This window comes from Colletes gigas, unplaced genomic scaffold (genome assembly GCF_013123115.1).
Source record: "Colletes gigas isolate AHSC1104 unplaced genomic scaffold, ASM1312311v1 Colletes_gigas_Sc00012, whole genome shotgun sequence".
NCBI lineage: Eukaryota > Metazoa > Arthropoda > Insecta > Hymenoptera > Colletidae > Colletes > Colletes gigas.
Window position 1 is genome coordinate 9,306,841 of NW_025106641.1, and position 20,421 is coordinate 9,327,261.

The 20,421-nt window shown below is 33.8% G+C and overlaps 3 protein-coding genes across 5 annotated transcripts; 2 read left to right on the forward strand and 1 right to left on the reverse strand.

The window, feature by feature from the left end:
- Positions 1-509: 509 nt before the first annotated feature.
- On the reverse strand, positions 510-9,649 carry LOC122399155 (Bardet-Biedl syndrome 4 protein homolog). The gene is made up of 10 exons (XM_043399599.1): positions 9,443-9,649; positions 8,812-8,954; positions 8,617-8,729; positions 8,078-8,172; positions 6,355-6,517; positions 5,126-5,279; positions 4,414-4,536; positions 1,786-1,957; positions 1,072-1,265; positions 510-681 (listed from the first exon to the last, which is right to left on the reverse strand). The coding sequence occupies exons 1-10, from the start codon at positions 9,525-9,527 to the stop codon at positions 586-588; spliced, it is 1,338 nt and encodes a 445-aa protein (XP_043255534.1). The 5' UTR covers positions 9,528-9,649; the 3' UTR covers positions 510-585.
- Positions 9,604-14,522, forward strand: LOC122399154 (solute carrier family 35 member F5). 3 transcript variants are annotated; one of them, XM_043399597.1, is made up of 10 exons: positions 9,604-9,654; positions 9,957-10,286; positions 11,332-11,548; positions 11,632-11,769; positions 11,843-11,899; positions 12,288-12,551; positions 12,622-12,804; positions 12,915-13,231; positions 13,316-13,561; positions 13,647-14,522. In XM_043399597.1, exons 3-10 carry the CDS (start codon positions 11,387-11,389, stop codon positions 13,714-13,716), a joined length of 1,437 nt encoding a protein of 478 aa, XP_043255532.1. In that variant the 5' UTR covers positions 9,604-9,654; positions 9,957-10,286; positions 11,332-11,386; the 3' UTR covers positions 13,717-14,522. The 3 variants fall into 3 exon arrangements, with proteins under 3 accessions (XP_043255532.1, XP_043255531.1, XP_043255533.1); XM_043399596.1 differs by lacking the exon at positions 9,604-9,654 and having other exon boundaries at positions 9,718-10,286; XM_043399598.1 differs by lacking the exons at positions 9,604-9,654; positions 9,957-10,286 and adding an exon at positions 10,650-10,728.
- A 1,412-nt stretch (positions 14,523-15,934) lies between these two features.
- On the forward strand, positions 15,935-19,800 carry LOC122398962 (homeobox protein 2-like). The gene is made up of 12 exons (XM_043399232.1): positions 15,935-15,998; positions 16,066-16,120; positions 16,189-16,332; positions 16,410-16,529; positions 16,598-16,741; positions 16,835-16,907; positions 17,012-17,293; positions 17,384-17,729; positions 17,834-19,073; positions 19,175-19,386; positions 19,482-19,672; positions 19,768-19,800. The coding sequence occupies exons 1-12, from the start codon at positions 15,935-15,937 to the stop codon at positions 19,798-19,800; spliced, it is 2,904 nt and encodes a 967-aa protein (XP_043255167.1).
- The last annotated feature ends 621 nt before the right edge of the window (positions 19,801-20,421 follow it).

Here is a 20,421-nt window from a genome sequence, read left to right on the forward strand (position 1 = left end):
TAATTATCGACAAAATTCTAACTAATAATTTCGTCATTCATCGATAATAATCGCCATTGTTCGTTCCTGCTTTTGATTCTTGCCTTTAATTTGCAAGAGGCAATTGTAAGTTTTACATTAAAAGTATTTAATAAAAGGAAACAACGCTGTTTCATCAAAGTTTTCTAACCTGGTGATCCACCTACGCCGACCATCGTAAATCCTTGAGACTTTCCGAATGCAATCCGTTGGGAGCAGGGGAATTAATGTACGACGGCCATTCGGAACAACTTGAAATGAGAAAACTGAATCTCCTTGACACGTGGACTCCTGAACGAGGAAGACTGAGGTATAGAACGTCGTCGAGACGTGACAGTGCAAGGACCCGTTATAAACACGGGGGGATGAAAGTTAATCGATGCTGGAAGAGCATCCTTGTCCGTGTCCATTACAGACTTGCGAACCTTGTAAAACGAATCGATCGTTTCGACGCATCGAAACCTATGAAACGGAAAAAAAGCCAGCCGGAATACGTTTCAATGAGTTTTATTCGTTCCTTGGGAAATGTCTCAAGATTTCTTGACTTCGACGACCGGCGTAACCGTTTTAAACTTCGTCTGCATTAAGGATTCTCGCCTTCTCATTACTGGACGCCTTCTCCTGTTGGAGTTTCGACGATAGTTTCTTCGCAGTTTGCGTTATCTGCAAAAACAAACGAGACGAGCCATTCTAACTGCTTTGAATCGGTACTTCGGAACTAGGACTGGGACCATTCAAATAGTTTAATATTCAAATGGGAATAACCGAAATTCGCGTACGGTGAAACCTCGAATTAGTAGACTAATTGAAGTATTTGTAAAGTAGCGTCTATACGAATCCGAAACTATATAAATTACCATGCTTTTCAGTACAATAACTTCTACATCTTCTAATGAAACAGTTTTTCCCAGAGCTAGAAACATAATGACTACGAAAAGAAGTTTATTTCTTCTAACAACTCTGATGTCTACTAGACGTCTACTGGCAATTATATCATGACTGGAGTATTCAAATATAGAAAAATTTAATAAGCAGAGCCAATACAAAACTCGCCTCGTCGTCCACGTCGATCACAGCCGTAATATCATTCAGCGCGGTTAAAAATTCAGCAGCGCTGCTCGTGTTGCCCAAAGCCTCCAGAATTATCGCGTAATTAATTAGCACCAGAGGGTCTTGCGGCGCCAATTCGTGAGCTTTCTGCAATACCTTCTCAGCCCCCTCCAGATCGTCTAACCGCTTCAAAGCGACTGCAACAACGATTAAATTCTTTATCGCGGTCGTTATTCGACTCCGTGGGTGGCAACAGGAAGTAAAATCGATGCCATTAAAATTTCTTATGCGTCAATGACGCGCCACCGTATTTTCTTACTTCACATCCGCAAGCACAGGCTTTTCTGGCTTCTTTTTTGTAAATTCAATTCAAGCACGTTTCGCTGGCCGAGCGTTTTCTCTACGAATTATGGCTTCATAACGAGTACGAACGAACGGAAAGAACCGAAGAAATTGAGGAAAAGAAAAGAGACGACGCAGCGAATGGAATTTTCATTGATAATAAAATAGATTTAGAAATAATGCCGCAAGCGGGTCGCCAGAATGCCTCCTCTGCATTTAATATCGCGTGAAGTTGAGAAAAATTTATTTGACAATAAGAAATTATGAATAATATTGATGGATGACCTAGATTAACAGAGTGCAATAAGAGAAAGGTTGTTCGTGATTGAGCGATGATTAAAATTCTTTTTCCAAAGATATAGAAGAACGACTTACGTCCAAGCAGAAGATATGGCATAGCGTTCTTCGGGTCAGCACTGACCGCCGCGCACAAATAGATCGCAGCCGAAGCGGGCTGACCGGTAGTTAGGAAAACCATCCCCAAATTGTAGGCAGGCAGAAAAGCCATTGGATTCAGATAGTGAGCCCTCTTCAAACAGCTAATTGCCTGGAAGTAAATCAGAGCATTAAAACCGACGTGTCCTGCAACTCTCGTATCTCTATTAGCAAACATCGCGAAATAGTCGCTGCACAAATATGTATACGTAACTATAATGAGATAGACCGATGCAGACGGTAATTCAGGATTGGCGAACCAAACGGCGGCCCCGGATTATGGAAACGACACAACAGATTCAGAGGCGACATTGTTTATTAAACGCAACGTTCTCGAGATCGAGTTAAAAATGTCGTGATTGACTTACTAATGGCTTAGCCTAAACAATTTTAAGGAGAAACAAAAGTTACCGAGGAAGACCAAAATAAATGAAACGTTAAACAAAATGCTTGAAAGTATTTTGCTTTGGAATAATTAATTTCGAAATACATTCGTGATGGATGGAGAGAATAGAAAGGAAAGTGATTTAGTTTTTAAATCGTCGAAAGGAACCGCGAACGCGTGATGCCGCATGCCCCTTTTTTCTTATCGGACAATTTCACTCGCGTTTCTTATCAACCACACGGTAACTAAAGCCGAGCTTTGAATTTAATCCACTTGACTTTGGCGTCTTGGCCCGCTAACAAGCAGCCGGGTCCTGTGGAATAATGGAAGAGCGGATTAAGAAACTTTCATGTACGGGCTCCTTCCTGCATCTCAAACACGGATTCATAGATTCTCTCCGAACCTGTCTACCTTGCAAAGGGTCTGTTAACCATCAAGAAAATATTGAATAACTCGCACTGACTCTATTTATTACGTTACATTATTGGAAGGGAAGAGAATTTTTCTCGGCGATCGACTAATTGGGGGAAGAAGCTTCTGCGAAACGCAGGCTGTCGACCTACGTTGTGCTAATTAAGCATCCCACTATGAAGCAAATAGCAGAGAAAATCCATATTACAATTAATGTTTCAACGTTCTATTTTTAAATTTTAAATAAAATAGAATTATTCGAAAAAGTGTCCCGGTGTTATCGAAGTAGACACTGATACAAGTTTTGCTCCGTATTATATTATCAGTACTTCTTACTATTCGTTGTACTTGTCTTTTCTCATCATGCTGAGTACGTTCATTAAATAAAAGAAGAATGACCGAGGAGTTAGAACGTGGATTCAATTACCGTCACGACTTTTGTTCTCTTTCGCTCACAGTGAGCAGTCTTTTCATTAAAACGTAATTGTTCAAGTATCTAATCATCCCGTCCCTTGACTAAATAGGGATAATCAAGGTTCCACCCTATTTTGCAAATCCCTCTTTCATTAACGTCTCGTTCAGATCCTGATAAAAAAGACAATGAGCTGCTGTCTGTTGTTGGAGATTCGCCGAACCCCCGGGCTCGAATCCCGACTAGAATCGACTTTGTTTGGTATAACGGATTCGTGTTCTTCGAGAATGGGTTGCGCTTCATTAGGAAATACCCAGCCCTTAATTTGCATTTACCGATTTTCTCCCGTCCCGGCTGCACCTCGCATCGGTGCATTACACGCTTCTGTCTTGTCCTTTAATTGAGTTCCTCCGGGGCACAAGTGTGTTCCAACTGTCATTCCGAAACCCCTTTACCGCGTCCCCTTTAATGGACTTTAAATTAATTATCGCTGTTAAATCCGACAGTCTGCGCATATCCACCCCGCCGCGGATAAAGTCCACACCGATTCGCCAATTTCTACGTCCTCGTAAGGGGAAAAACTGGTTTAAGCTGTTAATCTTCCATGTTTGCGGCCACGGCGTAACGGGGCCGCAAGTACGGTAGAACTTCCATTATACAAATTAGAGACTTTATTATTATATAAGCTAGATCTCTACAGAGAAACAGAATTGCACTGTTGAGAATCGAAGAGAACTGTTTTAGAAGAAACGCGTCCCCATTGGTCGGAATTCTACACCCTCCCTGAAGGGCACGTGACTAAGCCAGACTTCGAAAAAGTCTCTCCCATTGATCGGTGTTGAATTTAGATTGCGACCCAACGCGCAAAAACTAAGCCAGACATAAAAAAAATACAATTCACAGACGAAGTCGGGAAACGTTCGCCGTATATCATGGTGTCCCACGGGACAGTTCTTTTCAGCTCCGAACAGTAAAGCTGTTCATTTTATCGTAGTAGTCCTGCACGAAGCTATAAATATTTCCCTTTGTGTGATATTCGCCACGCGAAAGAAATCCATTTTTTTCGACCACAATATGCATTTTCATAATATTAATCACTAGCATACAAGATACGGTGTTAGTACAATATCGGTTGGGACATTCCATTCGTATATATTTGCTTTTCATGAATTGTATCAAGCTACCTGCAGGGAACGCTAGCAACAAAACCATACTTTCTGCATTTAATTTACATTTAAGGTAAAAATTGACCAAACATAGAGTCTACGGCTTTTCTAGGAATCCGTAAAGTGGCACGTGGCCTTCCAATGCCAAAAGGTTTCCCTGTCATAGACGATTACGTCCGCGAATAAGTACTTACAGCAACGAATTTCTGCTTGCCGTAGAAGCACATTCCAACGTTGTTCCATAGAGCGTGCGATTCCGGGATCGATTGGGCAGCCAGCTTGTACTTCGACAATGCTACGTCGTATTCCTGGTGATTCTGAAGTGCACGATAAACATTTTAGCCCTGTCGAACAAAGTTCTTCCCTTCCCGCCCTCCTTTCTAGATACGCAACCCCAACGAACGAGTATCTCTAATTAAATTCTTGAAGAAGATTACAACAACGGTGCAGATACTTTGTACTCAAACGTGTAGGTACTTTGTTCGTGACCAGTGGATCGGTGTATCAGTGTTTCGTTTAACGAAAATGCATTCTATGCGAAAGGAAATTGAGTCTTCGAAAATGGTCCCTGTATCCCGTTATTTTTAGAATATTTGGATATACAGAGTATCTTGATGGCTCTGTTGCACATTTGTGGAACGAATTTGAAACGATATGATCTGACTTTTAAGTTGTTTAAAGCAGTTATTTTCGAAGTCTTTTCAAACTCTGCACTTGGGGCATCCCCTATACTTTTATATAAAAATTTCCCCCTCGTCGAGAACTCTGTGTTCGTAAAGCTGGAACAGCTAATGGAAAAGACGAACGAAGAATTAATCATCCGTTATGCGGAAACAATTTCTCATCCCTTGAAATCCACGAATCAAAGTCGTGCCTGGCATACCACGAGCATGGTTACACGCTCACCTGAATCACGTAAGCTATCGGCAGTATCGCTCTAGTGCAATCCGGGGAATGAGCGAGGGCTGTTCCAAATTGTTGAAACGCCCGTTGAACGTCGCCGATTTTAAGATAGAGGAGCCCAAGGTCGGTCGCGGCCTCGATGCTTTCGGGATTCCCGCTGGAAAAAATATCAAGAAAGTAAAAAAAGAACCGAGCAAATCAGCAGCTCGTCTGTTTTCGTGATTGTCAACGGATGGAATTTCTCGCTGGTTATTTGCATCTCCCGATAACCCGATTACTCGATCACTGGAATTAGGTGGCCTGAATATTTTCGTAGCCTTTTCTCGCCATGATATGGACGATTGGACACCACAGATTCTTCCACCGTCCAACAAATACGTGAAAAAAAAATTAGCTCATGCATTTCATGCGAGCAGCATATAATTAAAGAAACGTAATTGGAAACTATTGTAACTCGTTTCAGTGTTGGAACAAGCTTTGTATAGGCATTTATGATACCACGGTGCACGTGGTAATCATTATCCGCATTATCCAGCCGAGTGTATTTTTAAACAGGAATACAATTAAGTTTTTTCTCGAAATGAATTACCATTCGTTCGTATGCAGAACGATTTGCATTTATCGATCCCGAGCACTTTACCTAGGCTAAACGATCAAATAAAATAATGAACACGCGATTGTACAGTTAACAGCGAACTTTGGAAAAGGAAAACAAACAACTGCGATCGTCATTTATTTGCACGCGGAGCTATGCTCGAATCGTTTTATGCCAACGTTGAATTCGTTAATGCACCATTCGTCAACCGTGTACCAACAGGCGTAATTAAGCAAGGAGAATTAAATGGTGCGCAAATAACCGTGCGAGTAAAAAAAAATAATGTCATCTTCGAACGAAAGGAATGAGAAATAATTTAAAAACTTATAATCGATATCGTGCATCGGTAGCGTTTGCGTTATTCAAGAAGCCATAAAAAGTACGAGGTAATCGTCGCCGTGGCAAATTACACATCTCCTCCGTTCGTTACTGTTTGCTATGCATCTTTCTTAATCGGAGATGTATTTTTTATCTGCAACGGGAGGCGGAATATGATACACCGACAAGCGCATCGTAAATAAGAACGTTCAAGCCGACGATCCCGCGGCGCAGAATGAAATTCTCGAGCGCAAAGCGAGGTCATGCGAGCGTTAATCGCGGAATACATTAAAACGGGAAACACTGCCGCCATTCGTACCTCAGAGCTGCGTTGTAAGCGTTTCGAGCCTCGGTAACGTGATCCTCCAAGATGCAGACTCTGGCTAAAGCAATGTATGGTAATTCGTTCCTCGTCAACTCGATCGATCTCTTCAAGTGCCTCTTCGCTTCGTACAGTTGATTCAGCTTCGCGTAACATTCGCCTGAAAAATAACACTCCATTATAACACCTAGAGTTTTATGTACATCTTATCAACAAAGTTTCCAATATTTAAAAAATAGCACAAATTAGATTTTTTAATTTTGATCTAAAGCACCTTTAGAAAATATTTCTAACGACGAAGAATGCTGGATTCGAAAAATTAACGAAGTCGTACGGTATATTCGTATAGTTTACTATCAGGTAATTTATACTAACAGTTACGTACTGTTTACCGCGTACCGTATTATGCTAATAAATATAGCGATATAATTTCCGACACCACACGCGCCTAATCTCTACTCCAAACCATTTCCGTAAAATATCTGCTAACTATTTGGCAACAGGAGTCCGAAACAGTGAATAAAACGTTGTACTAACAGTTACATTCTTATTAAAATTTTATAAAATATATCAAATGAATCGTTGTATAATATTGTACCAATCTTCTTGCTAAAATCTACAAGGATCTATTAAAATCCATCGTACGGGGTTGTTAAATAGAGAGGATTAATATTCTTTTATACAAGTACGCCTACACAATATAATATAATAAATTTCACATTTCTTTTATGCGTATTTTTAGCAATTAATAACTCTGTAACGCAATTTCGTCGTTCGTGATTTTTGTCTTACTTTAGTATACAGGGTGTTCGGTCGCTCCTGGGAAAAATTTTAACGGGTGGTTCTAGAGGCCAAAATAAGACAAAAATCAAGAATATCAATTTCTTGATTGCTGCTTCGTTAAAAAGTTATTAAAAAATTAAATTTAAAAATTTCAAATCATTCTGGAAAAATTATTTTCGATTGCGGGGGTCAATTACAATCATTTTTTATGAATAGTCACACCCCCGAAATCCTACCCATTTTCGAGAAAAAAATTCGACTAGGTGTGAAATTTTTCGACAAAATTAAAAAGTTTAAAATCGCTTTAAAAAAATTATTTTTAGTTGCAGAGGTCAATTACAATCATTTTTGGTCAATACACATACCACCAAAATCCTACCCATTTTCGAGAAAAAAATTCGAGTAGGTGTGAAATTTTTCGACAAAATTACAAAATTTCAAATCGTTTTAAAAAAAATATTTTTAGTTGCAGGGGTCAATTACAATCATTTTCGGTGAATACAGATAACCCCGAAATCCTACGTACTTTCGAGAAAAAAATTCTTTACCGAAAATATACTGTGTGGCCGGAAATGTTTCTATAACTTTTTAACGAAGCCTCAATCAACAAATTAATATTCTTGATTTTCGCCTTATTTTGGCCTTTAGAATCCCTCACTAAAATTTTTTCCAGGGGTGGCCGAACACCCTGTATAGTACCATCCCTTAAAGTTTCGGACACCTGTTGCTGAACACGTTGCGTATCTCCATTATTTTACAATATTTCTACAAACGATTTTAGAATTATATTTTCAACGTTATGTTGAAAAAAAATATTGTACATACTCTACACATCACTAAACATATGTACGGAATATCTCGTTAATTCATAAATTCTTAATTCATTTATTTATGAAATCAAAAGCAAAATAATCACCATACTGCAATGGTGACTCACCTATGTTTAGATAAATTTCCCAGTCCGGTACAGTCGATATCTTCTCAGCTTCCGAGTACGCTTCGATCGCGCGTTTGTGACTGCCCATTATCAAACTAGTAAATAGTATTAAATTATCAGGAACAATACAATATCAACAAGTATGAATTTGTTTTACAAAAAACATGGAACCATTTAGTTCATATTAAAACGTTTAAAACGTACATTCTTTTTAATGAATATAAAATGAACAAGTAACCAGCAGTTATTTCGCTACTTTCGTTATTTAAATTTAAAACAGAACATTTTTCTTTTTTGTTATGAAACTATGCCTGGTAAATTCGTTTAAAAAATTGACATAGTTGACATAGTTCTAACAGAGAATAATTAGTAACTTCTGAACCGAAAATAACCCTAAAAACGTAAAATTGCATGCCAAGATCTTTCGAAGGATACTTGTCTACTTTAGAGCGCAGAATATAGCTGTCATAAAATTTTTATTCTCTTAAATTTATAAACGGAGAATATTAAATAGATCTAAAAAATAATAAGCCACTCACAGCGACTTGGCGATTTGCTTGACGTTATTAACATTCGTCGAATTAACATTATACGCCGCCTGGAAGCAGTTCAAGGAATCTTGAATCTTTCCCTCTCTCCTAAGTATCAAACCCTATAAAGATGAAGAAGAACTTCCGTGTTTAAATTTGTTTAAAATGCAATATCAAGCTTGATCTTTTATTTATTTATCTTACTTTCAAGTAATTGGCGTATTCATTGTGTCCATTCGATCTCAACAATTCTTGATCGAGCAGGATTTTACAGGTTTTGTACTCGTGACGAGTATAATGGCGATGCAGCAACCAATTGTTGCACTCTATCGCTGGTATTTCCGGCGCTGTACCGACAATGAAAATCCAGCAACATATTATATTACAGGCGCACGAATATTGTGAACGAATACGTATTTGAATTACGATTCTTAATGCAGAGAGACAAAATCTTTATTACTGGAATTATCTACTTTCTTTCCTTCTCTAATACCTGCGTATACCATGATTAATGTCGTGAAATTGACGATATTAGGGAACACGTCGATTATCGGAACACCGATTATCCGAATCTCGATTACGCGAACGACTGATTATCGGAGTACTATCGAGATTATCGGTGACTATGTAACGAAATATATTTTCGTTCTTAATAAAGTTGGAAAATAATAAAACTAATTGATTCAAGAATTATTAAATTATATATTGATTTAAGAGTCTGAACAGCTAAACTTCAATTCTAACCTCCTGTATGTTAATAAAATTTTTAGAGTTAAGTGTGCATGCCTTTTTATCAATTGTTTTGTTTAACGCGTGTAAACAAAAGAAAAACCACCTTTCTTCCCTGTATCGCTTCTCGACCGTTGCGAAACAGTCGTTTGTTGTTGAATACGACCATTACTAAGAATATTGTTAGCCATTCTTAGGAACACAAAACTAACATTGCACGAATATGTTTCGAACTGTCCGTCGTGCAAACGTTAATCGAGAAATCTAGCGGTGTGTTGTTGCTGTTGTTCGTCATGGCAACCCTCGGTTTAAAGTCCCGTTTACACAGAAGTATCTTAAATAATTACAAGGGTTACCTTTATCTGCAAAAACAACATAGACAAACCTCGTTGCGGTTAATCGTATTCTCTTACTCTTTGATTCAAACGTAAATTGAAGAGAATCTGATATTTGTTACAATCTTTCTGACACTGGCGAACCAAAATGTAACGGTACAAGATTGGATCTTGCTTCGGAAGCATCCGCTTAGAAAATCAATTCAAAGAATTTCTTAGCAGAGACACGAAAGGGAATTAGAAATTAGAAAAGAACGGTGCTTGAATCAAAATCCATGACAAAAGTACACCGTGCAAGACACGTAGCGCCATCGGAGTGATAACAAAAATTACGAGACGTCATCGGCGCATCAACATGGTTACGGGTAGTTGTTCCGACGCGATAACGAGACGGAAATGTTAGTATTATTACAATTAAATTATAGTAGGAAAAGATCGTGAAATAATTATAAATAAATCGAGTGTGAAACCTGTAAATCAACGTTTGAGTACTATCGCCCGCGTAGTCCGATTAAGCAACATGCGATGCTCGTGATTCCATGATACTAAGATGTAAAGAAACTATCAGTGCATGATTAGTCGCCAGTACCGGATAATTGAAGGTTATCGCTAATTGTAAGTCGATTCTCTGTTAAACTTATGTACGAATATCACGCTGAAACGTTGTTATTCACGCTCATTTGCAACTTTTATAGGTTATCTTACGTATGACTACGGTTTCACACACTTGCCGCTTGTCCACCTGTTATCACACACAAACCAATAAACATTTTTTACAGATATATACCCCTTATAATTTTTTATATCACATTATATCGAACAGCGTGAGATATAAATTTGTAGCCGAAAGGAAAACATTAAAGTAGTGAAACCTTGAACATTGTTTTTTTGTCCCCCGTTTTAATCCTTTGCTTCCTGTCTCCTTACTCTTTCTGTTACCTTACTAACACACACTTGAGTGATTTATATGGCAAATATTGTGCAACATGTGTTTCATTTGTCTTATTTACTCTGAAGAACTCTGGCTATTAGAATTGAGCTAAAAGTAAACAAATAGGTATCTGAATTTATATTTGTATCAAAGCACTTTATTTCCATATACTTCTTCAAGAATGTTAAACTGCTATATTAATAATTTTTATTTCAACTTAATGTGTTTTATAACTTAGTTTTTGAATAATAGATACGTATACTTTAAGTCTTATCATTTTGGCATTGTTTTTATTATCAGATTATAGAACAATATAAATTGAATAGTAGCCCATGATTCAATGTAGTACTTTTACTTTGTTTAATTCTATTATTTCATATTGTATGTCAATTTCCAAATAAAAGTTCAATAAGTCCTCGACTATGAAGTTAATGATTTTAAAGCTTTCCACAAAAATTGAATTGTACAAATATGATATATTATATAGAGAGAAAAAGATTATTCCTGAATTAATAAGAATATGATACCACAAATAAAAGAATGTCGATTAATTTTTATTTAATCTTAGGTCTTATGATTATTAACTAAAATGTTCTTTTTCTCTGTAATATATTTGATATACAATCTGAGATTTGAGAATTAGTTAAAGTTAGACAGACCTATATGTATTTTTTTATGGAAAGAACTCATTGTAATTGATTTTTACTGACTATAATATCACTTTTTCAGGAACTAATTACATCATGATGCCATAATTAAAAAAGTAGAAGATATTGGATATATCATGAGCTGCTCTGTAGAATTACGACAGCGCAGACCGCAGGGGATGGCGGAGGATCCTCATAAACTTGCAGCAATGATGAATAAATCGCAAAGGCTTGTTCTGGGACTGTTAGTTTTACTGTTAGTTGATATAATTTGGGTCTCCAGTTCTGAACTAACTAAAGTAAGAATCACATAAAATGCTAATCTAACACGTACAATTATAAAATATAATTCGCATCTAATGATATTTCTTTTACATTTCAGTATATTTATAGAGAAGCAGCATTTGAAAAACCATTTTTTAGCACATATGTAAAAACATCCATGTTTACACTTTACTTGCTCGGTTTATGTTTTTGGCCTCCATGGCGGGACCAATGCAATAAACCAGCAACATACATGGTATATTTCAATGCAAATGATTTTTTTTAAAACATAATTTTTATGTCCTGTTCTTCACTTCCTTTGTTTTTAGTTTATAGATCCCAATGTGGAAGATGATAACTTTTATTCAGAAGCCAATACAAGTTTGGTAAGTGAAAATTATTATACAGTAGTGCCCACTTAAGTGACCACGCTCGGGACCGGCCGCGGTCATTTATGTGGGCATGGTCACTTCTCAGAATTCAACGGAGATAAGGAAAGAGGATCAGTGCAAATGAAATACAATAGCTGGTATCCGAAACCATATATACAATGTATCGATAACGACCGGTGTCAAGTTACGCTCGACACGCTCGATATTCGAAGCCGCTTCTAAGAATTGGTGGGGATAACCGCGGACATTTAAGTGGGCAAAAATGCGGTCACTTATGTGGGCACTACTGTACTTTATGAATTATTCTACTTATTAAAAATCATCGCAAGTTATTATCATTTGGTGTTAACAGTAATAACAATATAAACATGTACCATTATAGAGTGATCCAACATTTGTTCCAATAAAAACACCGGATCACTGTGATCGTTCTTCAGGCACAGAAAGCGATGATTCTTCTATACGTTCTGTAAGATTTAGTAAGTTAGCTGAAGTCCGACATATGTCGGAAAGTGACGCTACAGAAGCGTTATTAGCAAGACTCAGTTATCAAGCGAGTTTAAGAGCCGGAGAACATGCAAGGCGGCAGGCTAATAAGTTTTCTGTTCAAAAAGTTGCAAAGATTGCACTTATGTTTTGTTTACTTGTACGTAACAGTTTAGCATTGCATAACTATCATACATTCGTGAAATTAATACAAATATTTCACGTTGTAGTGGTTTATGGCAAATTATACTTATCAAATATCATTAGCAAAAACTGAAGCAGGAGTTGTAACAGTATTGTCATCAACTTCAAGTTTATTTACATTGTTCCTCGCTGCTGTTTTCCCCAGCAATGGAGGAGATAAATTTACGCTGTCTAAGCTGGTTGCTGTCTCTGTTAGCATTCTCGGACTAGTACGTATAATCTGACATTATAATAAAACGTGTAACGTAAAAAAATGATTTAAACTTTTATACGAACGTTCAATTTATAAATAAAATGAAAAATTTCTTTCGATCTCTAGGTGTTAGTCGGTCTTTCAGATTTAACAATAGAAACTAATAGGATACCTACAGGCATAATATTGGCGCTAGTCAGTGCATTCTTTTATGCAGCTTACATTGTATTCTTAAAACGAAAAGTGGATCATGAAGATAAAATAGATATTCCAATGTTTTTCGGCTTTGTTGGGCTTTTTAACTTGACGCTTTTATGGCCATTATTTTTTATCCTTCATTACGGCCGTTGGGAGGAATTTGAATGGCCAAATACTCATCAGTGGACATTTTTGATTATCAATGGTCTGATTGGTACAGTTCTAAGTGAAGTACTTTGGCTATGGTACGTTTATAAAAACTGATTACTTTGATTCATTTACTCAGCATTTTTTTAACCAACGTACAAGTTATTATTTTGTACTTTTAGGGGTTGTTTTTTAACGTCGTCCCTCATAGCAACTTTGGCAGTTAGTTTAACTATGCCAATGTCGATGATAGCTGATGTGTTATTAAAAAAGGTCGAGTATCCTTGCATTTTCTACTTAGGAACCATTCCAATGCTTTTAGCATTTCTGACTGTGTCTCTTCTGTCCTACTACGATAATTGGGATCCAGTTATGGATTTGATTAAAAGAATTTACATTTGGATTTGTAGAAAAAATAGATCAACAAGGTATTGCAGATTAAAAATATATTATCGCAAGTAAATTTTAATTCAAGTAACGCTATTATAATAAACACGTTATTTTCCATCTTAGAATACCAGATATTGAAGCAGAGCAAACAGAATCGCTTATAGGAATAAATAATGGTGAACACGAAGCTTAACTCGACAATAATGAAGAAACTATGTAATAAATGTGTTTTATGTATGTATATTTCCACACCTAACAACAAATGCTTTGTTTACAAGCATAAAACGTTATCAATGTACTGTGTATATGTCTTCTTGATATAGCTAATCTCCTATGATGAAAGGATACTGTATATATTTTAAACTAAATGATCTGTGCATATTTAATCACAAAGCATTTTCACGATGATTGTGTAAGCAATGTTAAACATAAACTAGAAGTCATACTTTTTCTTTTTACAATGGATACATTACTGTGCTGATTTGCCATAAAAATTAGATTTTACCTTTATGCAGAATACTACAATACTGCCAGACAATAATTGCGCATTGTACGATGTACACATTATTTGAAAACAAAATTGATTATCAAACTTTCGTTCGTGTATATCAAAATGTCAGTATCAGCCTCGTCACGAGTGTGTTATTTTTTTTTAGAAAGTTATAAAGAATTAAATCTACTTGATCGTAATCCTACGGAACATACAGAATTAAGGCTATTGAAAATTATATCTAGCTTTTGTATTTATTGTATATTTTTAAAAAGTTGTATATGAATTGAAGTTAATTCAGATGTTTTATGCAATATAATGTGTAGATTGTGATAAATTCGTTGAAGGCATTAAGTTTCTATCAGTAACGTTGTACTTTTATCCCATTGCATGTATTGCTATTTTGAATAGAGACAAATTATTTGCATATGTAACTTGTAGAAATCTGTAAAACTGTCAGTGACATATACACTCTTTGGTTTCTCGATTTTCTTGGAAAAATCATATATACTTGCATTAAAAAAAGGCTGAGAAACAAAAGGGTACTTACTTTACATCTTGTAATATATATAACATTTAAAATTAATAGTAATTACATTATAATTGTTATTATTATTGCTTTGTTTAAAGTATTATTTTGATAAATTTTTAAAGACTATGTATTGTCATTATTTAAAAATCTCTTTAAAAAAACTGTAAGAACTGTAAAAGAGCTTGATTTATGTTTTGTTATATATTCCAGAAGCACGTAACTTAGTTTAGATTCTGTTGTAAGAATGTCTGTTAATATTATATACTTATATGCCATATTCAAAATGAAGTGTACCCTAAACTTTAGGACAATGTCAGTGAGATGTTTGTGCAATTTTAATGACGTAAGACAGGAACAAGAGAAGATATATTTAGATCTTGGACCAATTTAAAATTCAGTAATACTAACAAATATGGTGGTGAAGAAAAAATTAAATATTGATTGATACGTTTTACGGCATAAAACTTTTATATAAGAGCGTTAAACTACATCATCTTTCTCAAATCTAGTCAAACTAATTGTACTGATACATTCCTTCGTTAAAGTAGTTCTTACATACACCATAATGTCTGTAATTGATATATTTATTCATGAACATACACACACATGTATACTTTATTATATTATTATATGATTTATTGATCAAATATTAATAATTCGGTTTTAACTGACAATGCGCACAATTTTTTTTATAACATTATAATAAAAAGGAAAAATCTTAGACATGTGCTACATGTTTATAATATTTATACTCATTAAAACCTTGCACATATACAATATGTATACACATACACAATAAAAAAGTTACATTTGTTAAGTGAAATTTTATCATGATATTTTGCAAATAAAATAATTAAAAAAATCACTATATAAATATAATAATGTTAGCTTGATATTGTGATATAATTATTATGGTGCGCAAATATATTTCAATTTAGTGTAACATAAATCAAGATATAAGATACTGATGTAGATCATAGTTAACTGTTCCTGCATCTACTACAGTTGTATATTTATTGTACATACAATATTTAAAAATTAAGATTATAATTATATACATATTATATAAATACATGTCATTAATAAAAGAAAATGACTGATTACCGTACTATCTTAGATTTTTTTGTACAGGAGATTATTGATGCTTAGTAAAAAATAAAAAATTTATTTGTTCGAAGAGGTAAATTATTTTAGCTATGCATGGATAGAACATCTGACTTCAGGAAAACAAGAATAGTTCCACTTGAAGTATAAAACTATTACTTTGTGAAACATGAAATTAACGTTAAACCTATACAGTTTTTGTATTTTTTTTAATATTAATAATTTAGATTATTAGTCCGGGAATGATGTTTACAAATGTATTAAAAAAAGATAGAAAGTTTTGAAATGTGTGACTGCTTCAACATGGCATATCAAGATAAAACAGATGCTCTGCAGTTGAATATAAAAGGTACAATTAATTTAACACATTTTTGTTCAATAATAATATAAGGTGCAAATAATGCATATGATTTCAGTAAACAGTGAAAACTTAACACCAATTCCACAAAAATACAATACAGGATCATTGCGGTACGTTTTTAAGATAAATGTCCAAAACTCATGTAAGATTTGTTTTCATTAATCCTAAACAATTTTAGAATACCAGCTGATCCTTCCTGGCCAAAAATACCGCAACGAAAATTAGCTGATGATATTAATAATGGCATTAAACTTTCATGCATAGACACTTTAACTGGAACACCAGAAAAGAGTCACACTATAGTACAAACACCACTAAATCAGTAAGTATTGGTTTTACATTTCCTAAACTTTTACATAAGTTATATCGATAATAAATTTAATATATTTTAAAATTCAGATCTTCTAAATCAACAATAACCAAGGACAGTGCATATTCTTCTTTTAATTGCCAAAGAATTACTTCAAGTATGCACACTTTAAAAAGACTGCCTGGTTACATTGATCCTCGTTTTAAAAAGTATCTTCTTTCTTTTTAACACAAATAAAAAAATCACCAACTTAAAAAGTTAATTATGTATTTTTGAGTAGAGTAACGAATATCAAAAGGAATCAAGTAACATCAATTGATACAGTAGAGAAGAAAGCAAATGGATCTGACCTTACTAGTTTCACAGAATCTTTACACAATGAAGAGATAGCGAAGTCAATACCTGAGCAAGATATTAATTTGTACACATTACTTTTAATAGAAAATAATATATTATATATCATTATTATTTGTATTCAATTATGTTAATACTTGAAATTAATATTTCAATACAGGCAACAAATAAAAATGCAAGAAACAGAAAAGCCTCATGGAACAAGGAGAATGGAGAAGATCAATACAAGACCAGTAAATATAATATATTTGAAACACAAATCTTAAAAACTTAGTCAACAATATTGAATGTAACGATATCTTATATGTTTTAATTTTATAAGGATTTATCATCACAGACTCTACATAATTATGAATTATATGAAAAAAAGAATAACTGCATTCAGAATTCTAAAGGAAACAATAATGTTAATAACAATCAAGAACCAATTTTAGAGCAAAAAAATAGTGCAAATAGTACTACATCAAAATCTCTGGGTAATAATATCGAAGATATTGACAACAATAAAATTAAAGAAATGGATAAATGTGTGAAGAACACAAGTTGTTATAATTACATACCAAAATCAACAATGAATGATGTAGATACACAAGTGAATATAACTCCTTTGCCAGTACAAGTACATATCCTCATGTTATATAATCATAATCTTGTATTAGAAATACAACAATTAACATAATGTATTCCCTTATTATTTTAATATATTTAGGAAAATAATGGACAGTTGTTTTTTGTATTGGACAAAAAACTTCAATCCCATCCTTTAAATGCAATACATGTTGATACAATCCCTTTGCCTCAAGAATATCTAAAACAATGTTATAATCTACAAGTTCCAGTTCTTACTTATCAAAATATACCAATGCAAATACCTACTATAGGAACAAATAATGTTATCCAGCAATGTTCAAGTAATTCAGAACATAGAAAACAATCTGACACTGCATTTATAATGAAAGAAGCAGAACAATGCGTGAATTCTCCTAATACAGAATCTTTGAAACAAATCACACAAGTAACTCTAAATCAAATGCAAAATATCAATAAATCTCTTGGTAATGATAATAATTATCCTGAGAAATATATTTTCAGTTAATTTTAATTTCCATTTGTTTCATATAATATATTATTCTAGATGGTGAAATGAAAATTAATGAAGAGAAAAATATATATGACACTGAAAAGAACAACAGTTTAAAAGTACAAAGTACTATATCTGATAAAAATAGAGAAAACTGTTTAAACCCAAATGACAGTAGTTCAATTACCAAAATCTCAGTGAATGCAAATATACCTGAAAAATTGGAGAGTACACAAACTCAACAGAAACAACAAGAATCTAGTGATTCTGAGTACTATATTCCAAGTACGATTAAAAGAAATATGCACAATAATGTTTTTCAACATTTAAAGGCAAAGAAAACTGTATACAATACCAGTGGTGAAGAAACAACAGATTCTGAATTTATTCCACGAAGAAATATTCAAAAGAAAGAATGTAATGAAGCGAATAGATCCACTGTAAAAACTAACAGGATCAACATAGACAACTATGATCAAGAAAATGTTATATCAAATGAAAATGATAAATATCCTCGATCAAATATAATTATTAGTGATCAAAATCAGCCATATCAGGAAGAGAAAACAGCTCCCCATGAAGTAAAAACTAAAAATAAATCTGAACAAAATCTACCTTGCACAAAAGATGAATGCACTAAGAAGCTTGGCAGAAATTCTGAACCACATATTGCATACAAACAAAAAAAGGCATCAGCAAAATTTTCTAGGAAAGCAAGATCTTATTTTCAAAAAAATTCTCATTCTGCATTGGTAGATTCTGATTATACTTTAGTGTGGCCGAATTGTCAACATAATAAATGTAGTCAAATGACTATTCATAAATTTCATAATCACAAGACAAAAAGGATTGGTCATCATTCTAATGTTAAGTTACCTATACATGAAAAGAATGGAAATACCCAAACTGAAAGTAATTTAAATTTTATTGAGCAAAATCATTTACAACATGATGGGGATATACATTTATGTCATAAAGTGATTAGGAATCTATCAAAATCGGGCTTAAAGAATAATAAGTGCAAGTGTGAAATTTCTCCCAGATCAAATACAATTGATACAATTGAAAGTCCAAAAGGTATTTCTCCTAAAACCCAAGAATTATTAAATAAAAGTTATTGGGAGTATTATAACAAATTAAGACACAAAATAGAAAATACAGACAGCATAGAGCAACAATACCTCTGTCAGCTGGCAATAGATACACAAGAAGGTAAAAAGGAAAATGCAGATGAAACATATGATAAAGAATTACAAAATCCAGAACTGAAAACATTGCAGCAATGCTCAACTCTTTCTAGTATGATTAATAAAGCATTGTAAGTAATATAAAGAATATTACTTGTTCTAAAAAAAGGAAACGTTTATTTCAGCCACTTTCAAAAACAAATAATTGCATTATAATGTTATGATTGTACAGGGATTCAAATCACCAGTCAAATATTGTGGAAACAGACCAATTACATTACAATGAAAATATAAAATCATTGTCAGCCCCCATGGCTGATATTCAAAATACTAATGCAAACAATATGGCTTTAAATTTTACTGATGGTGAACCTATGCATAATATAATGAGATATAAAAGAAATAAAGAGAAAGACAAACAATTTTTGGAACTTAAATCTATTAGTGAGTACCTGGTCTAATTAATGGTTTAAAATTTTTGTTCTTTACTATGTTCCATTAATATATTATACATGATAATTACTTTACATCATTTTTAGTTTTTTTTGGTGGTATGATGTACATTTTAGTAATATTTCTACCAATGTTGTATGAATATTTTTATCATGAAGAATATGATAATTATGAGAATTTGAATTATCTGGAATTTATTGTGGATTATGTATTGTCATCATTTCAAGAAGCATTTGGTGGTATTTTCAATGGTGTAAAACAAATTTTTTTCTATCCAGTAAGATTACAGACAAAGTCATGATATATGTATGTACATTTTCAATGAACCACACTAATCATATTAAATTTTATATAATTTTGTATGATTTCTAGCATGCATGTAAGAAATGCAACAATATTGCATAAATTAATGATGATCTGCATACAGTGTACAAACTTAAAATTATTTTACTATGGTTTATTCTTTGTCTATTAATTCATATTTGTTTTGTATCAGATAAGTATTTTTGTAATTGATTCTGCATGTGTATACTCCCATTTTGTATACATGTGTTTACAATTAAAATTTTATTCAAAGATTCTTTATCATTGGAAATTATTAATTTGGTTGTTATTAGAGAGAAATAAGTTAATTTATGGACAGTATGTTCAGATTAAAGGTCTAGATACGATTATTTATCTAAATATTAAAAATCCAATGAAATGCTTTATGACCTTGGAAATTTCTATAAAGGTCGTATTTAAATTTTTATATACAATCCAATATTTGCTATTACATATTTTATCGCTGAACACTTGCCGCTAATAACTGTCGGAAATTCAACAAGATTGCAGCGGTAGATTTAACATTACGACACCACGACAGATAATGCCAGATTTTTGCCGCCAATTTGCCACCTGTTAGCATATCATCTGTTGCGATGCCGCTTATGAATTCGCTATCAATTTGCTAACTTAATCTGATATAACAGTGTTTCGCATTGAATTTGCTGTTATTTTTTAATTAAGGTTTGGCTAACAAAATAT